This window comes from Octodon degus, unplaced genomic scaffold, assembly GCF_000260255.1.
Source record: "Octodon degus isolate 3935 unplaced genomic scaffold, OctDeg1.0 scaffold00006, whole genome shotgun sequence".
In the NCBI taxonomy this organism is placed as follows: domain Eukaryota; kingdom Metazoa; phylum Chordata; class Mammalia; order Rodentia; family Octodontidae; genus Octodon; species Octodon degus.
The window spans coordinates 29544242-29565508 of NW_004524582.1; the positions used below are offsets into that span (position 1 = coordinate 29544242).

At 52.1% G+C, this 21267-nt stretch overlaps 1 protein-coding gene across 1 annotated transcript in view; it reads left to right on the forward strand.

Moving 5' to 3' along the window:
• Positions 1 to 20920, forward strand: part of Stk32b (serine/threonine kinase 32B) — a 331961-nt gene extending 311041 nt beyond the window's left edge. Inside the window, exon 12 of the mRNA XM_004624576.2 lies at positions 19632 to 20920. Coding sequence (XP_004624633.1) covers positions 19632 to 19770 — 139 coding nt within the window. The 3' untranslated portion in view covers positions 19771 to 20920. The remainder of the gene's footprint in view (positions 1 to 19631) is intronic.
• Positions 20921 to 21267: the final 347 nt, after the last annotated feature.

Below are 21267 nucleotides of genomic sequence, written 5' to 3' on the forward strand. Positions count from 1 at the left end.
GATGTACCAGAGCGGAGTACGCATGCGATGACCCTATCTGATCTGCCCTGGAGTTAGGCTGTGGACTTGCAGCTGGCTCAGAGATGGTCCTGCAGGGTCAGATGGCGGGCAGGTCCAGCTGGGTCCCAGGGCCATTGCCCATGCTCTCCTGTTTTTGCTCCTTAGCAAGGATTGGCAGTCCAGGCAGTGGGTCACACAGCTGGCTCCTGGGGGATGGTGTAGAGGTCCTGGGCCCAGCTGGCCATGGGCCAGGCACTTGAGGAATGAGGACAACACACAAGAAGGGAGACCATGTGGCAGACCCAGGGACCCACCGGAGGAAGGAAGCTTGGATTCTCCCTCCCCAGGCTTGCAGGGAGCAGGCCCTGATAGGAGAGGGACAGGTGGGACAGAGGGGACCTTGGTAGGTGGTAGGGACAGCAACCTGTCACTCATGCCGTGGAGCTGCAGGTCTGCTGGCCGGTGGGTGCCAGGTCAGCCAGACATGCACCCCAGGCCCTACCTGCCAGAGGACCACAACTCCTTCATCCACTGTTGAGGCCACAGAAGGGAAGGGCTTTGTGGGACATGGGGAAGTGGAGCTGCTGTCATGAACAGTGCTGACTCCTCACCGTCCCCCACCATTCATCCCGCTTTGAGAAACCTGGCCTGGGAAGCTCCACCCAGAGACCTTCAGGTCTGCCCCTGTGGGCTTGGGAGGCCAGCAGAGATGCCCAGCTGGCCAGTGAAGGCCTGTGTAGGCTGAGCAGGGGTGGGGGGCCCAAGCACATGGCAATAGCAGCTTGTGTTTGCTGTGAGCCATAATAGGCTTCAGATCGGCTTCTTCAGAATCCAAGCCATTTCCTTTGCAAAGGAAATGAGAACAAACTATCCCTCCTGAGTCATTTAGCAATGCGTTGAGCAGAAAACCAGCTTTACGGTAGCTTCTGCCAACTCCACGTTCCCCTTGGGTGGAAATACAGAGAATCCCCCGGCCGTGCCGAAGACCCTGTGAGATGTGTTGTGCAGCTGGCACAGGTGCAGGACTTGGCCAGATCAAGGAATGGAGAGGAGGCCATCTTCCCGGCCGAGGAGCAGACAGAAGGGTATCTACAACTGCAGGAGGCAGAAATGGGCATAGCTGTGGGGGCGCCGTCATGTGGGGTCTGCCCTGGGGTTCTTTCTCCTCCCTCACTGCCTCAGTGCTTGCTTGACTGCTGCCTGGTGGCCCTGAAGACTGAGGCCATGTGCACAGCAGGTGCACCCGCCTGTCTACCATGTAAAGGGGCACGTGGGGGCGTGGCCTTGGCCCCCCAGGAGGCCTTCCACCTCCACAGCAGACCTTGTCCTGCTCCGTTGCCAGGGAAGGGAGGCATGCTCGCTCCATCACACCCCCCCCAGTAGTGTCTCAGCTGTAAAAATGGCTGTGAGATGTCACAAAAGCAAGAGTTCGGACTTCAAGCTACGAAGAAGTGGAGCTTTTTATCCCCTCTTCTTCCTGCAGTCCCACATTCCAGGAAGTGGCCACGCTGGCGCTCGAGTAGCTGGCAAGTTAGATCAGTGCCTTCCTTCACAGTGTGCACAGAGAGCACACCGAGCAGGCTGGGACCCAGGCCTGGCTCCTCTGGTGCTCCACAGACCTGGCATCATGGTCACTTTCCACTCACAGGACAACACAGCCCGCACCTGTAGCCTGGAGGCCGGGAGGCTTATGTTCATTTGTGGTCTCACTGGGCTGTTTGCACGTGGGTAGCACCAAGCATATGACTCCGGCTAAGGGTAGCTGGCAGCACCCAGGCCATAGCTGAACAGTAGTTAATCCACCACCCTCAATCTCAGTTTCCCACAAAATTGTGATCAAAATGCAGACAAATTTTCTGCCAGGACTCACCACACCAGGTCTTCAGTGCCAAGAGAGTCCTTGTTGCCAGCTGCAACCTCCTGAGCTTGGCCTTTCTGTCTGCATTTCTGTCCACATTCTGGTCTTCTGCGAGCCAACAGTACCATCGCATGTAGCCCGAGCACCCTAGGGCTTTCTAGCCTGCACCTCCAACCCTTTCCAATCTCCTGCCACAAACCACTTCCCACAGGCTCCAGGCCACGTGATCCAAATGCATGGTCAGCTGTGACCACAGCGATGACCCGACACCCCTCCAGCACCAGTTTCTGTCTTAGTTACCTTCCCAGTGCTGAGACACAGTACTTGACACCCACAATCTCAAGGAGGGAGGGTTTATTTGGCTCGAAGTTTGTAGCGGTTTCTGCACGCAGAGCACTGGCTCCAAGGCAGGGCAGCATGGCAGAAGGGGTGGGAGAGGAAAGGGGGCTCAAGCCCAGGCCCCAGGAAGCACAGAGAGAAGGGAGAAGCTGGGGAAAAGACTACCCCCAGGTCACACCCACGGTGGCCTAACTCCGCCGGGCCTGCCTCCTCACAGCCATTAAGCTGTGGATGGCTCCATGGATGAGCACCCTGCTCTCCTGATTCAGTCACCTTCCAAAGTCTGAGGCTTTGCAGGCCCAGTCTTGATAGAAGCCACAGCACATGTGACGTCAGCGTCAGAGCCTGCAGCAATGCAGCCACAGGCGACAGCAGCAGCCCTCAGCAGCTGGGACCGAGGCCTGGGACAGGCTCTCCTTCAGAGACACCAGCTCCACCAGCACCTTGGTTGTCTGCTGAGCTCCAGAACTGTGAGCCAATCAATTTGTGGGATCATCAGACACCCCGTTGGTGGTATCTGTCACTGCCCGTTGCGTCCCCCGAAGAACGATACCTCCTAAACCAGAAACAGAACAAGCAGGCCTGGGTGTCCACACTGTAACCTGCTCTGAAGTCCTTCTGCTGCCTGGCACTTCGTGGACTGCAGTAGACCACAGTACTCAAACTGTGTATCCTCTACTTGGTTCTGAGCTGAATCACAAGAGCCTGGTGGAAGACTGCCAGCCAGCCAGCTCCGTGTCCCTTACCCGGAAGTATCCGATTGCAAGCCCCAGCCTCGCTGGCTGCAAGGTGCTCCCTGGGCCATCTTCCCTCTTCCCAGCTCAGGGTCTCCTGCATGAACCAAGATGCTCCCCCTGCCCCACCTCAGGGCAAGTTCTTGGGCAGAGATGAGCCGAACAATGTTCCCTGCCGTGAAGAAGCCTTCCTTAGCACCAAGGAGTGAGTGAGAGCCGAGGGCTTGCGCAGGACATCGGCCGCAGCAGCCCCAAAGGAGCCCATCATTCATGCAATAGATACATTGTAACCATCGACTGGGTCCTGGGACACAGAAGGCCCAGCGGGATGGTGTCCCCAGGCTGCACACAGCCTACAGGGGTCAGTGACCACACATTTCATGGTGTGCGGGGCGCACAGCATGCCCACTGCAGGAGCACGAAGACATGGTGGGTCTAACCTCCCCGACCTTAGCTTCTGAACGGAGAACAAAATGAAGTCAGCACCACCTAATTTTCTGGCAGCGCAGCTTTTGTCGGCTAATGGTTTCAGCTGACAAATGGCCACTGAGCAGGTGCATGTCTTGTCGGGGACTGGTCCGGGCTGGGAGGGCCGTGGCAGCCCAGGCTTCGCTTCATCGGGCAAATGCGCTTCTGGTCTTGTCCCTTCACTTTCGCTCAAGGACCTGAGCAGGGGTGGCTTTTCCATCCCATTCATAAAGATTCGCAGAAGAAGACCACCCTGATGACAAAAGAAGTTTCAGGAGTTGAATTTTCTACCCTTATCATTCGTTTTTTTCTTTTCTTTCTTTTTTTTTTTTTTTTCAGAACTAGGGTTTGAACTCAGGTCCTTGTGCTTGCCAGGGATACTTATTCTACTGAGTCATCTCCCTGGCCCCTATCATTTCTTTAAAAAAAAAAAAATCCATCACATTATATTTGCCTTTGGAACCCTTGAAAGCATTACATCTTAAATATATTACATTCAATATATGTCATAGAAGTATGACTAATAATCAACATTGGCATCTGGCTTTATGGTTCTAGATTTTGTTCCTTTGATAGGGTTTCTCAACTCACTGCTGCTGATTTTGTATTTATTGTTATCTATTTATCTAGTATTTAGGACAGGGTCTCACTATGTAGATCGGACTCCTAGTGATCCTCCTGTTTTCAGCCTCCCAAGCGCTGGGATTGCAGGTGCGCACCACCACGCCCAGTCTCAAGCTCTGCCTCGGCACACCCTGGGGGGTGGGGCCGCCACAGCACTCTGGGGATCGAACCTGGCCACTGCATTCTGCCTCAGCACATGCTTTGGTCCACGGAGTGATCTGGCCAGCCCTGCTGCTGCTGATTTTTGGTGAAAATTTGTCATCAGTTGTTAGCTCTAGGGGTATTCTGTGCTTTGTAGGGCATTTAACAGGTCTCCTGGCTTCTACCCACTAGAAGCTGGTCACATCTCCTGGATATGACATGCAAAAACATTTCCAGGTGTTCTTGGCAGGCAAGAGTCACCCAACCACTGTTTCCATCCTTGAAGACCACGTATTTGGAAGGTCCATCTCTTTCATTCCAAAGGTCTTGCAGTTCCTCATTGTAATAGGAAAGACTTGAACTGGAATCTTCCATTCCATACATTCCAGGCCCTTTCTGCCATGTGCAAGTGCTCAGCAGGTGTCCAGCAGGTGTCATTCAGCATCACCAGAGTCAGGTGCATGTAATACTAGGGAGTGAAGCGCTTCTCTCATGGAGCTTGCAGCTTGGTGCAGGGGGCTTGTGACCTCCAAGATGGAGTCTCTGTCCACCGAGGATGTCTTTGAAGTTTCTGTCCAATGTGTCTGGGGAGCAGTGGCTTTCGTGGCGCAGACAGCCATCATTATTCCTCATGCCGGGCACCTGCCCTTTGTCCTGCAGTCTGAGCATCTGTCCTGTGAGCTGTTCGTCTGGATTCCTTGTCTTACAGGTGGGGAAAGCTCAGGCACAGAGTAACGACTCTGCCATAACTAAGAGTTGGCACAGCCGAGGCTCCAGAGCCCACGCCCTGAGTCACAGTTCAGGATGACTTCTCGCCGTGCAGGTCACAAGAATGACCAGGATCCACCATGGTCCCTGTAGATACCACCTGGTGGTTAACCCAGGTGTCCCATGTGAAAGGGCCAAGTAGCATGGCCACAGCCAGCCTCCTCCCCCCACCCCAACCCCAGGCAGCGCAGCAATAGGAAAGCATACCCAGGCCAAGGCCCAGGCTACGGCCAAGTAAGATGAACAGTCACAAGGAATTTCAAGTTGTCTGCCCCGATGGCCCAGGTGGCCTCCACAGAGGGCCTGGCAGGACCTGGTACAATGATATGGGTGGCCAGGAACCCCAGGGATCTGAAGCCAAGTAGATCTGAGGGGTGGGATTCATCGTGGGCTCATGCACTGGATGGACCAGGGTCTGCTCCCGCTGCTCGCTATGCTGAGATCTTGCTGAGGTGCTCAGCTGCTCCAAACCTCGCCTTCCTCACCCAATGGACCAGATATCCATGGCTTTTTAACTGTACAAAAATCTGTGCTGTTTGCAAAATGCTTTCACCTCTGTTTTATCTCTTCAACAAGCCCACTGGTATTTTACACATTAACCTGTAAAATAGGAAACACCCTTCCCCCAGGCTCTACTGCCAGGAAGTAGCATACTGAAAATCCAGACTTCTGAAATGGAAGCCAGAGCATGCAGGCTCCCTCTAGTCATCAGAATTAAGTGTGGCAGGACCGGATAAGGCCGTCTTCCGTGTGCAGCCGCTGTCTCTCTGTTCTCATCATAGCTCTGCCAGCAGGTGTTTTATGCCCACTTCTTGGGCATCAAAACTGAGGAAAACATAATTCTGATTCAAAGGCTGCCTCTGACTCAGCCCAGTCTGGAGCCCAGGCGGCACCCCATGCATGAGGAAAGGGCAGGGCTGGGATGGTGGGCTTGATGGCCAGGTTCCCAGGACCCTAGCCACCAAAAGCGGGCGAAGGGACACACAGACAGCTCAGTGACCCAAAACAGCAGGGGCCCTGCAGGCCCCGAGGAAGGTAGCCCCAAAGGCTGCGTAGGCTGCAGATTCTTAATAGTTCCACAAACACTCAAAATCAAGAAATTTCACCAGAATCCAAGTCCCATGCCCAATGTACTCACTGCAGCCTGTGTAAAGGGATGGCCACTCCCGGGGTGCTCATCTCAGCCAATAACAGACATGAGAACAGGGAAGACAAGAAGGACCTGCAAATGCTCGCAGTCATTTTCCGGAGCTCTTCAAAGCCATTCTATGCCAAGCACTGTGCTTGGTGCTCTGTTCATTTCCATTTGCACCACCATTAATCCTCAGCACCACCTTGAAGGGACAGTGTGTGTTGACATCCAGAGTGAGGTCTCCATGGAGGGGTGCCAGGCCGGGATTCTGTGCAGCTGCAGGGCTTTCAAGCCCGTATTTTTCTCATTATACAATGCCACCCTGATGCTCATGTCTAATTATCTTACAAGTGTAGAACCTTTAATTAAGATGTCCAAGTGAAGGAAACCAGAGGTGTGGTGCTGTTAGGAATGAATTAGAATATGGTGATAAACAATCAGATGCTGAATATGGGCTTCGGGGCAGTGGGAACCTCTCACCTCTCTTCTGAGTCCTTAACATTGATTTGTACTGCTTGGCCCTGCTCACAGTCGGTACCCAAGCTTCTTACCAAAAGCTGTGCTTGTCTGCCCGAGAACCCTCTGCTATAAGCTGAACTGTGTCCCCCAAAGACGTGTGGAAGCCCTAACCTTTGGTCTATGGATTCAGCTTTACCTGGAATTAGGCTCTGCAGGAATAATCAGGTTGCAATGAGGCTAGAGTGGCTTGGGGTGGGCCTAGATCCAGGCACACAGCAGAGAGGAGCCCCAGTGAAGACGGGGCAAGAGTAGAGCCAACCCAAGGGCTGCCATAGATCAGAGGCTGCCCCAGGAGGTGGAAGACGGAGAGGGCCTTTGCCCAGGGCCCTGACACTGCACAGGCCTGCCAACACCCTGGCCTCAGACTTGTGGCTCCAGGACTGTTAGAGTGTTTCTGTGATGGCTGAAGGTGGCAGTGCCCAGCGGGAGACAGGGATCCCTGGGAGTGGGAGGGCATCTCTCGCTCCTGCCCTTCCTCCGTGCCCTGCATCCCTGCTGCCGTGGGCCAAGCAGCTTTGCCCCACCTTGGCCTCCTGTCACGGTGCTTCTGCCTTAACATCAGCTGACCGTGGGCTGAACCTCCTGAAGCCATGAACTACAACTGCTCCCCCTTTATGTCGCGGGTGCCTGGCAACTGTTTTAAGCCACTCAGCTTGAGGACATTTGTTAAGGAGTCCAAGGAAACTAGGACAACTTGACTTGCATGCTGTTGTGATAGGCAATGCTACTGCCATTAAACTTTTGATTTCTCCCAAATTTCAGCCCAAAATTTAAACATGCCTATTATTGTCAAAAAAAATCATTTTACAAATGATTAATGCAGAGCAAATAAAATCACAATCATAGAAGGCATTGACACAAATTAGGGCATTTATACACACACTCAGGTTAGTAGAGATTATCATTAGCAACTCAGGTTAGTAGAGATTATCATTAGCAACTAACTACCCAGACGTTTCTCACTTAATGACCAATTTCTGTTCCAATTTGTGTTTCTGAAGCCAGGATGTTAAGAGAATTGGTCTCTAAATGAGGAAATGTATAAAGTGTGTGCACCACAATATTCAGAACAAATAAAAGGTCAGAGGAAGTTCCAGCTTCATGACTTTGCTTTCACTGTTTAATTCTTACATGCAGTACTGTGATGTATGGCAGAAGATGAAATTATAGGACTATACAGTACAACCAGCAAAAGGTACAGTACTGTATAAACAAGATATGCTGTACCAAAAGACAGGTACTATAAACGAGACGTACTGAACTGTACCCAAAAGAATGGGTCATAAGTCTGAGTAGCAGGTGGTAAGTTTGAACAGCGTGCCTGTGACATAAGTCTGAACGGTTTTTAAGCCAGTGGGCTGTTAAACAAGGACTACCTGTTCTGTGCCCGGTGCCTACTGGCTGATCCCCAAGTCATTCTGAAGGCCATCACACCAGAGGTAAGCCGCACTAGACGGTGGAACCCTGAGCCTCATTTTAGAGAACAGCTGAATGTTATGCCCCACCTGGTGGGGCTGAATGAAGCCCAGGACGTTGGATCACAGAGCATTCCCGGGCTCCTGGGATCCCTGCGACACACTAGGAGCATCAGCATGACTGAGTGAGTCCACTAACAGCAGACAGGACAGTCAGTGGGAGAGAGAATTCATGCTAAGTCCCAAAGAGGTGATACTTTAAAAAAAAAATATTTACAAACCTCTCCCCTACTATTAAGCATTTAGGGAGACAGATGCTAGAATGTGGACCTGATCAGACCCCATGTGCAATAATCTATTCCTTATGTGCCAAAGCACCACGCAGACACAGAAATGATCGGTGTCCACTTAAACAGTGTGTGTCAAGCCAGAGACACTACAGCGCCTTGCTTTAACCCCATGAGATTGCGACCCGGACAAAGGTTCCCTGAGCAGTCAGATCTGCATCCGGTTCCGGGTCTGGCCGTTGGCCATGCGGCCTTGGACAAGTGGCTCAGCATCTCTGAACCTGAGGCATCATGCACTAAGGGCTTTGGATAAGCACAAGTATAGCCCATCTCCCTGCCTCTGGCGTTGTTAATAACCAGTGAGCCAGTGAAGGGGACAGCTTGCCCTGTGAAGCTCGCCGAAAATTATGAGATGGTTTTGCAGTTGTAGTAAGTTCAAAAATAGGGCATTGGCAGAAGTACTTTGTACATTGCAAAGCTCTGGGTTAAGATGAAGATATATCATTTGGCCTAGTGAAACCATGGCTCTCAGAGGTTAGAGAGATAGATCTCAGCATAAAGAGTGAATCCCGTGGAACTGCAGCGGCTGCAAGGGAGAGAAACAGAAGCCAAACCATCCAGGTGAAGTGGGAACCGAAGAATTACGCAGTTGCAGGAAGGGGCGGGGTGCGGTGGGCACCAAAGGGGACAGACCAGGGAGCTAAAGAAAAGCCAGAAAGAAAGCTTTTCTGATTTCAAATTCAAGGGTCCCAGGGAATGGCTCTGCTCATCTTATCTTGGGTCCGACACCATTGCAGGGCACTGGAGGGGAAGGCTGAGTGGTGATCTCCTGGGCTCGGTGCCCTCACGTAGGCTAACAGGCTTGGCCTAAGGAAGCATAAAAGGATAGCAGCTCCTGTTTGCACCCAATGTCAGAACGACAAATAGGGGTGGCAGGCTCTGCCTAGAGAGTGGAGGGCGATGGTGGCTGGCTGCAGAGTACAGAAGACAAGACAGAGCTGGGGCAGGTCCTTAAAGGGCTGGTGGGTCCCATCCCCACGGGGCCTCCCCAGGTCTCCTCACCTCCAGGTGGGACATATGAACTGCATCTGGATCGTCGGAGTTATTTTGCTTGCTGCTGGGACAAAATACCCAGCGTTCACAACTCAGGGAAGGAGAGGCTTGTTGTGGCTCACGTTTTAGCCAAAGGCTTCCAGGCAGGGTAGCAGGGCAGGGGGGCCTGGCGGAAGAGAGCTGCCCACAGTATAGTGGACAGAAGCAGGGAGATCAGAGCAGGGTCTGGGAGGAAGACACGCCCTTCCAGCCCACGCACAGAGGCCAGGCCCCGCCTACCACGGTAGGTCAGCTAGAAGCCCTGCCTATGAGCGCACGCAGGCTTCAGGGGGCTCCAGACAGCAGCCATAACATGAGCGGGACTGGGTTGGGGGCTCGAAGGGGGACCAGTGGCCCAGGCAGGGAAGAGCGGCCCCAACAGGGATCCCCACCTCAGGCCCTTAAGCACCAAAGCACTTGCTCCCACCTGCACCACAGTTTCTGATGGAAACACCTCGGCCCCAGTTCCCAGCCCCTCTCCAGATTGTCTGACCCTGACACTAGATACGAGCCTCCGTCCTCAGCAGCTCCAAGACCAAAGCTCGGTTCTCGTTCACGCGTATGTCCACGCAGCTGAGGAGCTGCTCCTACATCCTCCTCCCTTCAGGTGGTGCGTGGAGCATGGGGACGCTCGTGACAGGAGGAGGAGCTCCGGGAAAACCCACATTGCGAACCAATACTCCAGCCTGACAGGAGCACTGGCACTTCTTTTTCACACGGGGTGGCCCACGTACAGAACACCGAATCCAGGGCCTTCACATTGAACTTTTTTTGAGCAAGTTTTTTTTGAGCCCAGTCTTTTTTTTGAGCAAGTTTTGCTAAGTTACTAAGTTTTTTAGGCTGAGCTTGCGCTTTCAGTCCTCCTGCCCAGCCTTCCAGGCCACTGAGACTACAGGCATCCAGCCCACACCCAGGGAGACTTGACACTTCGCTTCCTGGACAAGACCGGTCACGTGGCCCCACCCCTCCGGGAAGCATCATCTGCCACGTGACAGAAACTTGGTGGGCGCTGATGTCTGTCCATCTGTCTTTTCCCATTGCTGAGACAAAATACGTGACCCTCAAAGTTGAAGGGGGAAAAGGTTATTTACCCCCCAGTTTTCAGTCTGTAATCAGCTGGCTGAAAAACACAGTGGCATGAGGTAGAGGGCCAGAAATTCATGGCAGTAGAAGATGGCAAAAGCATCAAGAAAAAGTGAGACAAGCCTCTTTCTGCCTCTTCTAGTCTACTGGGATTAGGGCAGCGTCAATCCCATCAATGGGCTGGTCCAGCAGTCACCTGCCCTTAATCCCAGCATCACACCATGAACCAATCACACACTTTAGATTTAGATACTTCCATAAGAAACCTAGACACAAATCATCACATAGCACCCCTGGTACCCCAAAGACTCATGCACACCTCTTTATTCAAACAACATTTTACTCCATCTCCAGCAGTGGCCAAGGCCCTAGCAGTTTCAGCACTGCGGAAAGTCCATGTCCCCAGGCTCCCCTGAGATGTAAGGTGAGCTCAAAGCTGTGAGCCTCTGCAGCACTGGAGAGAAAGTTAAGCGCCTTCATCACTCAGTGGCGCGTGACAGATGTTTCTGTTCCAAAAGTTACAAGAGGGAGATGCAAAGGAATAGGACCAAGGCAAGCCCAGAATCCAGCAGGGCCAGCTTAAGTCCTGTAGTTCCACGTGCAGCATCCAAGGTAATCTGGGTGAGGATGTGAACTCCGAGGGGCCCGGGGGGCTCTGCCCCATGGCACTTTCATGGGGATAGCTCCACGGCTTCTCTCTTGGGCCCACTTTTCTCCCTCCTTGCAGTTCTCCTGAGGTGATCCATGTTCCTGGCTTCTCCACACTCTGTGGGCGACACTGGACTTGTGGCTTCACACTCACAGCTCCACACACTGCCCCCTCAGGGGCACACTACCTGTCCTCCCAGGCCTCCTCCTGAAGTCAGAGTGGAAGCCTTCGTCACCCCACAACTGTTCCGTTCTGCGTGCCCCTAACGCCAGCACCACGTGGACAATTAGGCTGGTGAGTCGGCTGCCAGCAGGAGCAGGGGCCAAGCTCTCTTCTCTCTTCGCTGTAGGGGTCAGGTGCCCGATCACTGAGCACTCTGAATCCAGTCCTGAGTAAAATTCTCTACACCACTGCCACCCTGAAACATGGTGCTCTGCAGCTTTCTTCTCAAAGCAAAGTCTTTCACTTTTGTAATTTTGAGGCTACAAAGAGTGGAGCCCTGCTGCCGCTTGTAATGTCCTCAGGCCGTCTTTTCTATTATCCTGGTCCTTCTCAGCAATCAAAATCTACTCTCCTCTATCTTTACTGGAGCTTCCCTTCTGGTCAAACTCATAACATTTAAAATTATTCTGCTGGCCTCTTTGCTCATGGTTCTCAGCATAGATCTGACTGAAAGCCTCCCTCAGCAGCCATGCACGGCCTCCACATTAGCCTGCTTTGAAATTTCTTCTGCAAGCTCAGTTAGCCTGCTACTCTCAGGCTTAGTCTCAGGCAGTCTCTAGAGATGAGCAACACGCAAACTTTCCACCCAGGCATAACCTACATCATCTTGAGTCTAGCAGTCAACACAGTCCTCCTCCCAGCAGAAATTTCCAAAGTGTGGTCTTCACTGGCAGGATTTCTGTCAGCCTTCAGGTCTGCACTCGGACCAGTATGTCCCATACAGTCTAGCACAAACAGTGTTTCAGCGCTATTTTTTCTGCTGGCATCTCTGAACCCTTTCAGACTCTCCCACAAGCCATTCCTGATCCATCAGCTATCACACGAGAAGGGGTTAAATGGAAGACACCCAAGAAATCTCAATCCCTCATTATTCCAAAGCTTGACTCTGCCACACTTGCAGTTTCTCATTGCCAAATCAACATTCCAGCTTGACAGGAGCGTCGGCACTTCTTTTTATTGGGGGTGAGGGTGGCACAGGTATAGAAGACTGAACCCAGTACATTCACACTGCACTAAGCCTAGACTTTTTTTAAAAAATGTTTTTTCTAAGTTACGAAGTTTTTTAGGCTTGGAATTTCAATCCTCCTGAATTGACCTATTTTCCAAAGGGGAGGAGCTTGGAGAAGAGAGAGCAGTCATGCCCACAGTGTGGCTGACTGCCCGCCAAGGCTTCCTCAATCATGTTTTGCATCGGACAATAGTGGATAAAGCAAACTTCTCATGGCGCAGGTCAAAGGCTGTTATTAAATTTGTGAAATAAGAATTTCATCCCAGATAATCTTTGCATTAAATGATGAGATTTGGAAGAGGAACAGCCAGTCATACTGAGCTTGCACTTAAGAAGGTGGAGTCTCACGGGGGTCTGGAAGAAGGCTGCATCAATCCGAGTCCTGGAGGAAACACTGAGGGGAGTTTATTTACGGGGGACCACTCCCATCCCATGAGGGTGAGGGCACAATAGAGGCTACTGCAGTAGCCGGGAGTTTCGCAGACATCCAGGTGTGGCCAACTGGGAGGCAGGATAGGGACAGGAGACCATAGGTGGCAGCATCCACGCAGAGGCCTCCGTGGCTACAGCGGTGACCATCCAGCGTTCCCAGAAGCTCAAACTGCACACAAGCCTGCCTCCCCTCGCCCTTCCTGGAATCTGCCCCCATCGTCATGCCCACCTGGAAGCGCAGAAGAATCCACCCCTTGAAGGGGCCCCAAAGTCTGAGAGCAGCTGAAGACTGCACAGAGTAATCTCAGGGGGCATAGGATGGTCGGCCAGGGCCCTGCTACGAATCACAGCACTCAGGAGAGAGAAACTAGAGCTGTGTAACTCACTCCAGGAAGCAGGCAGAAGGCCAGCAGGGCACTGACCGAGTGCCAGAACGACTCTCAGGCTGTAGACTGCCGTTTTAATTCAGTGTGAAGGAACCATGTTTCTGGACTTGAGCTGTTGCCAGGTTGAGTGTGCTGTCCCTGGAGTGGGGAGCTGAGGTCGAGGACCTTGCTGGGCCTCTGCCAGGGGATGCTGGAAGAGGGGTCGGACGAATGCACACACGGAGCTCCTGGCGTCTTGCGTTCTTGCCTTCAGCATCCACCCTCTGTGCCCAGCCAGAAAGCCATTGCTCACTTTGGTGGCTGCCAAACTGAAACTCCCCAGTAATCTCAACTGTGTTGTTTCTCTTTAACCATGGAGTGGCAGGACAGGCTGAGCGTCCTTCATCCTAAACACTCGGGCCCACGAGGGCCAATCGTTTGGACTTAGACTGTCTGCATAGACATAATGAAATGTCTTGGAGATGGAACTCAAGCCTGAGTACAGTATTCATCTGTGTTTTAGATACAGCCCACATGCACAGCCTGAAGGTGATGTCGTACAATATTTTTTATAATTTTGTGCATGAAGCAAAGTTTTGTGATATGACATCTTGTTGGCACAAACATTTTGGATTATAGAACTGTATCACTTAGGGTTCACAAGAAGAACAGATGTAACTGGGTTTACTAAGTCGGCCTACAAGGGCCGCCTGCAGAATTGGTGGAAGAGAGCAGAGGGCTCTGTGCCCTGGAGCGGGGAGGAGTCACTCAGAGGCTGAAGGCCTGGAGCTCACTGCAGAATGCGGTGCAAGTCTATGGCCAGAAGCTGAGGGTTTGTATTGGAGGCTGAAGGTCTGCGCTGGAAGGACCTGGAGGCGAACGTCCAAAGACGACGGAGGAGACGGGGCTCCCTCTGAGAAGCAGAGGGAAGACTCTCCCTCCCTTCTGATCTGTCCAGGCCACAGCCACAGGCCCTGCCAGCCACACCCAAGGCAGGTCTTCCCTCCTCCAGGGGCAGTCCCTGTGTCAGTCATCCGGACAAGCCCAGGGAGGAGCCCCATTAATCTGCTGGGCATTTCTTAATCCTTCGGTTTGATGTCTCCATGACCTATCATGGGAGCATTTGGATTTCACGCCTCCCCTTGAGGGACGCGCACCCTGGGTGTATAACCACTAGGAGCACGGACTCAGGAGCAGAACTGCCCAGGGGTGAGTCCTGATCCTCATTAGCTTTGTGACCTCAGACCTCACACTGCTACCTCAGTTTCCCCATTGTAAGATGCAGTGTTAATAGCTCCTGCCAAAGGCTGTTGTAAGGATAAATGACCTAACATGCTAAGCATTTAGCCCATGTGACCGCACATATTTGTAATATTAATTATACACAAAATTATCAGTCTAATATGATGCCATTTAATTAAGTGCTGTGTCAAATATCTTTTCTTCCTTTTTCTAAGCAATGCATGTACACATGCAGAAAATAATTAACAACATTTTTGGCCATAAGACCTAACATTCCTCACACATGAACTTGGGCAAAGACACAAACTGATGCCCACAGGGACTTCCAGCTCTCTGGTTCTGCAAAGCATAATCCGGTTCCGTCCCACTAAGACCCTCCACTGCCCCGTTTCAGGGCAGTGAGCCTCCTTTCCTGGCATGTGGGACAGAGCCATGGCCTGTGCACACTCCTACAGATGAAAGGTGACACCAGGCAGCGCCATGTCCATTGTTCATCTTCCCATTGCTCCAGCTCCTCCCCTGTGTCCCTGTCTCGTCTGGTCGCTGTGCTGGAGGCTGTGGGGGCACAGAGGGCCACCATGGGCCTTTCCTGGTGGGCCGAGGGGAGACTCGTACAGAAAACAGACCAGGTCACCGGGTTTCCTTCCTGCTCAGCCGACCACTCTGCCACTCACTGTGTGTGTTCAGTCCGGTACTTCACCACCACCCCGCTCCTCTGGGCCAGGACAAAGCCTGCAAAGCCAGCTGCACCCCTCCTACGTACTCCCCGGCATCAGGAGATGTGTGCTGGAGCAACAGCAGGAAGTTAAGCCTCGCGATCTGCAGTTTCACCGTCTGTGAAGCCGGAGTCTGACAACACGGCATCACCCCACAGGGCCAGCAGATGACACACATTTGCTCCTCTTAAGGAAGTGTTCTTGTCCCATGTCACAAGAAAGACTGTCAAGAGAAGCAAAGCCGAATTCCTTCAGGAGGCACAACCAGTAACCAGCAGAGCTGGGCCTCTGAGCCAAGCACCCTAGACGTCATGGGCTCAGGAAGTGACATGGGTGGCAGAGAGGTGTGCATGCACTGAGGAACAGGGCAGGTGTGCAGTCCTCACTGGCTCGCACACCAGTTGGGCCTTGCCCATAACCAGTCGGCCGCAGGACTGGCCTGGGCTGACCCCACCAGAGTGTGAGCAACAGCTGGATTTGAAATTAGTTTGCTTGCTGGCCTTTTTTTCTCTATCCCTCCACAGTTCTTGGCTTTTGAAAACTACACCCAGCGCAACTGCTTGTGGGTCACTGTCTATGTCCCTTCCCTGTTGTTCTGTCACAAGGCACTTCCTTCGGGCATCTCCAAGTTGAGTTCAAAAGGTTGGGACCACTCACATCCATCACACAGAATTCACAAAGCCTACAACCGATTTGATCAATTGGCTAAGAAATTAATTTTGTCTGCCCCTGTGGAGAGGACTAGCTGATGTGCATCAGTAGAAGCGAGCTACATCTGCCGGTGGATGTAGGTGCCATCATTTTTCACTTCCTTGAGGGCTGCGAGATGACAGAGGTGTGAACTAGTCCTGTAGGTGAGCTCTCAGGGCCAGCAATGATGGTTTATGTTGTTTTCTTGGTCCACAGACTCCCACAGGATTTGTGGGAGCCTAATTCTCTTGGAGCCTTAGAAGGCCATTTCTTCTTACTCTCTTCTTGCCTGGCAAACAATACAGGGCACAGCAAAAAGAGCAGAGGTCTTGGAGACAGGAAGCCCTGAGTTGGAATCAGCTTCCCAAAGACATGGGGCTAATAAGTGGCATGCCAAAGCCACACTGTGACACATTTTCTTCTAGCAGAGATGTCTTCATGATGAACCCTGTCTGCTGTCTGTCCTGTCCCCTGGCCACTTCCTAAGAGCCTGGTGTGCAGACAGGATGAGTGGAAAGAGGGAAAGAGAATGGATGAGTGGAAGGTGGTATGATGAGGGCAGGGACCTCAGGAGGGATGGATAGTGAGGGGCGAGTGGGTAGATGAATGGTGGATGGATGGATGGGTGTATGATGAGTGGATGGGTGGAGAGATGACTGAATGAATAAATGGGTGCCTAAGTGAGTATATGGGAGATAAATGAGTGGCTGAGAAAATAGGTAGATAAGTGATGGCAGGTAGGTAGGAAGATGGGGTAGACTCAGGTGGGTGGCATAGATGGATGGACATGTAGGGATGGATGGAAGATGGGTGGGTGGATGGATAATGGATGGATGGTGGAGGGGTGGAAGGGGGGATGGATCAAGGATGAATGGATGGATGGGTAGATGATGGATAGATGGGTGGATGGTTAAGTGACTGAATGAAGGATGGATGGGTGGATGGATGGATGGATGGTGGGATACAGAAATGTGAAGATGGGAAAGTAAGTGAGCAGACTCAGGGATAAGATAGAAAATAAATGCATGAGGGATGTATTTATACATGGTTGTGTGAAATGTGATTGAAAAATATGGTAAAAGGGCCAGCCAAATAGCTCAGCAGATTAAAGCACCTGCAAGCAGGCACAGGGGCCAGGGAGTCGATTCCAGGCCTGCCGTGCCAGCCCCGCCCCCAGGGCACACTGAGACAGTAATTGAGACTGGGTGTGGTGGCATGCACCTGTAATCCCAGCTCTTGGGAGGCTGTAAACAGAAGAATCATTATGAATCATTATGAGTTCAACCTAGTAGTGAGACCCTGAACACCCTGTAGGCCCTTCCCTAAAAAATACAGAAAAAAAAAATATATATATATGGTAAATGTTTAGATAAAAAATTATAGTAAAAGATTTACTTCCATGAATCCCCCTCAAAACCCTCCCTGTACTGAAAACACACTCCTTGTGTCATTGTTGCCTCTTTCTGAAGCAGTTCTGGAAGTCCTTTCGTGAGTGCCTTTAGTTACACCATCATGGTCGCCTCAGTTTCTTGAGTTGATTCCAACATTTACCTTTCATAGTCACTTTGAGGAAGACCCAGCAGTCTCATGAGGCCAGATCAGGTGAATACCGGGGACAAGGGCACACAGCCGTGTTTTCATGAGTCTCCTTTCCAGCAAGTAATACAAAGTGGAGACAGCATCCATGTAGTTTTAATCACACCCTGGTCCCACTCAGGAAGGAGGACGCCAGAGCTGCTTCAGACAGCAGCAAGGTGAGGGGATGAGTGTGTTTGAGTTAGGGAGAAGATTGTGAGGGGGATTCATAGCCTGTGTCTTTTGCTGTGATGTATTGTTAAACTTTAAACATTCACTGCATAGTTTGGCCACCATTTATTTGTATGATGAGTAGGGGCTACATGGCTGGGTGGGAGAGGGGAGTGCAGGTGCAGTGGGAAAAAGAGGACTTGGGGGCTCCCGGAATCAGATTGGTGCCCAGCTGTGTGAGCCTGTGGGTGGATGGTGGACACCCTCAGAGGACACTTCCTTCTTGACTGTCTCCTGGCTCAGACACTGCAACTGGAGGTGAGCTACAAGGGACATGTCCTTCTTTTTCTGTGTGAAGCCTCCAAAGCTTGTGGTAACAGTGCCCAGAGGGCTGTCTCCAAGGAAGGCATACATGAGACTGCTGATGCTGCTTTTTCAAGGAGCTCTGGCCCAAATAATAGGCCAGGTGGCTGAAGCAGTGAGCCCTAGAGAGGATCAGGCCATTGCTGAAGAGTTTTTCGTACTTTCCCAGCCTTCCTCATTCATGTACTTTCATGTTAAACTTCCACCCTCTCTCCCCTTGCTACCAGCCTGCACACCCCACAGCAGAAGCCCATCCTGTGCTTGCAGCCCAGCCCCAAGGCCGGCTCATGAAGGAACTCCTCCCTGATCCACAGGACTCAGCATCCCGTGATCCACTCCCCTTTGATGCACAGGAGACTTTTGGGAAGCATTTTAGGTCTAATCCTGTAAAATAAAGTCAATCCCACAGAAGCCTGCTTTTAAGAGCACTGTAGGACCAGCAGTAATGATGATTGTTCCCAGCCCCAGACTAGGTATTTTACAGGCAGCCTCTTTGATCTCCCCAGCAAAGTGAGTGCTAGACTCTCCATGCTTTGATAAGAAACTGAGGCAAGAAAAGCTGAGCAACTTGACTTGTGTAACCCAAGCAGGCGTGCTGGGAGCCAGAGATGGAGCAGAATTCTTCCCTACCTGAAGCTCCTCCCCACCCCTTTAGATGTCTGAGCTCCTTCTGCCTGCCGTGCCCGTGCCCGTGCCATGCAGTGACAGTTGTGCATCTGAACTGTTCCAACACACAGGTGACCAGTTGTCCAGCTGGAAGGAAATGCAGTGTCCAGAGTCACACTCACTCAACTGTTTGCAGTGCGCATTTTTTCAGTCTGAGTGTTTGACTGCTGAGATATCCATGGGTGGGGTAGTCTGACCAGTGCCCTTCTGCCTTCTGAGCAGTGAGCCCTGTGAGGACAGACAGCATGACTGTTTTGCAGCCAGGGTACCCTGCTCCCAGGATGGCACTGGGACATCAGCTGGCACTCAGTAAAGATGAACAGAGTGAATGACGCATGGAGCTCGTCAGCTGTCATTGCTAACCGTGAACTTGGGCAGATTGCATGTATGACCTCCCATAAGCCACCAGTATGCATAGGGTAGGAACAACCATCCCCATTTCACAGATGGAGAAACTGAGGGTCTAGGTATTAATTCACTAATGCACCAGAGCTCAGCCCCCAAGGCCCATAGTTATTGTGCATCCAAGGCTCAAGGTGAAATCTTCCATTACACTTTGAACCTAGAATACCCCCTAGAGTCTCACACGTTCAGAGGTAGAGCCTCAGGGGAGTGATTGGGTCATGACAACTCTACATGCAGCAGTGGATTTGCCTGTGATTGGACTCACCATTGGGAGGTGATGGCAATTTTGGAGGTGGGGCTACTTGTGGGGAGTGCATCATGCAGTGTGATCTTGGGGGCTATGTCTTGGCCCCAGTCCCTTCCTCTTAGGCTACTCTTCCTAAGATCTGCCATAGGGTAACCAGCTTCCCTTCTATGGTGAGATAGCACCTCGGCAAGGTCCATGAACAGTGGAGCCAGCCTGTCATGGACTGACGCTTCTGAAACCGTAAGCCAGGATAACCTTCTCCCCCTTTCAGTTGCTGCTCTTGGGTGTTTTATCACAGGAACAGGAAACTAATGTAGCTCCCCATGCTCTGCTCATCCGTGGGGGGGGGGAGCATCAGACTGCTTCAGCTGTGCAGTAACAAGTAGCACTGACCACATCTGTCCTGTACTTGCTTGCAGGCTCAGGAGGCATCAGGGGCAAGGCGGCCCAGTCCTGGAACCCGAAAGCCGAGCCGGGAGCCAGGCTCAGAGCAAGCTCCAGGACGGCTGCAACAACAACATCCTGACCCACACCTGCCCGCAGGGCTGTAGCAGCTAACCCTCCACTGCAGCTGCCCAGGGGATGGCAGGCCTCTCCGCCCTGCCCATCCAGAGCCCCTCTCCATGCTATGATGGTCCCCAACTGGCCCTTGAAAACCAGAAAGAGCCCTGGACTTGGAGCCGGGAAGCCCAGGTCCCAGGTGATCTGCTCTGTGACCTTGGACACGCCCTCTCTGTGCCTCAGTTTTCTGCATCTGCCAAGGAACTTGAACAGCTCCCTTCCCCACCTCCAGGTCCAAGATTATTGTGAGGATCCAGTTGGCTAGCAGACATGCAAACTCTTGGGCATTCGTAAAATTGTTTATACTTGCGAAGTAGAACCCTAAGACTTGATACTGAGTCCCATCCCGACACAACGAAGCCATCCTCACTCTTCGGTTTGGCAGACCTAGCTTGATAGATGGCACTTTGGAATCTACAGCCCCGAGGGCATCTTAACCATTTCAGTCTTCCCTTTTACGAAGCACTGCTCCCTAGTCCTGGAGCAGCCTCCTCCAGCGGCTTCATTTGCATTCTCTGCTGGCTGCAGACTCCGACCTAGCAAGCTGAGTGCACAGATGAGCGGGCCCTGAGGTCTTGGTACTGCAGGAACAGGTCCATCCCCAAGGACGCCCAGCTTAGGACATCGGCAGCCTCCCAGTCCCATCTCCAGCACTAGGAGGACACAAAGGTGCCCTTTCAGGTGACTGCCGGCTCCCTGGTCATCAGTCATACCACAGTGCTGTCCCTGCTCCCGCAGAGCGCTACAGCAGAACACCTGTCCAGGAGAGCAGTAGAGTAGCCAGTCTGGGAGGGCCCAGACAGGCATTGCCAAGAGCAGCCTCTACTAGGAATGCAGGAAGTGTGGCTGCTTAGGAGGTACACTCTGCAAGGAAAATGGTTTTCCTCAAAGGCCAGCTACTTTACGATGAGGTCAGGACAGCTTGCCCTTGAACTGGGAGAGGCTGAGGCTTAAAAGGTAAATCAGAGTTTGCAGTTGGACTCATGTGCAGAATCCAGCCCTGCTAGAAGGTCTTAGGCAAGTCACCTAATTGTGTGGCCCACAGGTAACTCATTTTAAACTGGGGATAAAAATGGGGCCCAGGCATGGTGGCCCAACTATAATTCCAGCACTTGGGCGGCTAAGGCAGGAGGATTGTGGGTTGTAGGCCAGCCTGGCCAACTTGTGAAGACTCTCTCACAAAAAAGGAAAAATAAAAAAGTGAGATTCCACAAGGTCTGTACATGGCCCTCTCGAAGGGCAGATGACTCCTCGATTACAGCCCTTCTTCAGCAGCAACCTCTCTTCATCTTCAGCGCCATTTGCAGACTCTGTTTCCCAGACCTGGTATGGTAGTTTTCATGTAAAAAAGCCTCACTCCCGTTTCAGGTTCTCTTTGTTTGCTTGTTTTTCCTGCAGACACGGATGTCTACATCCCTGCTGAGCTCAACTGAGCTTTCAGTGTTCCATCCAGTTTCCACTTTCTAACACGTTATCTCAGCCCTCGGGTGGTCT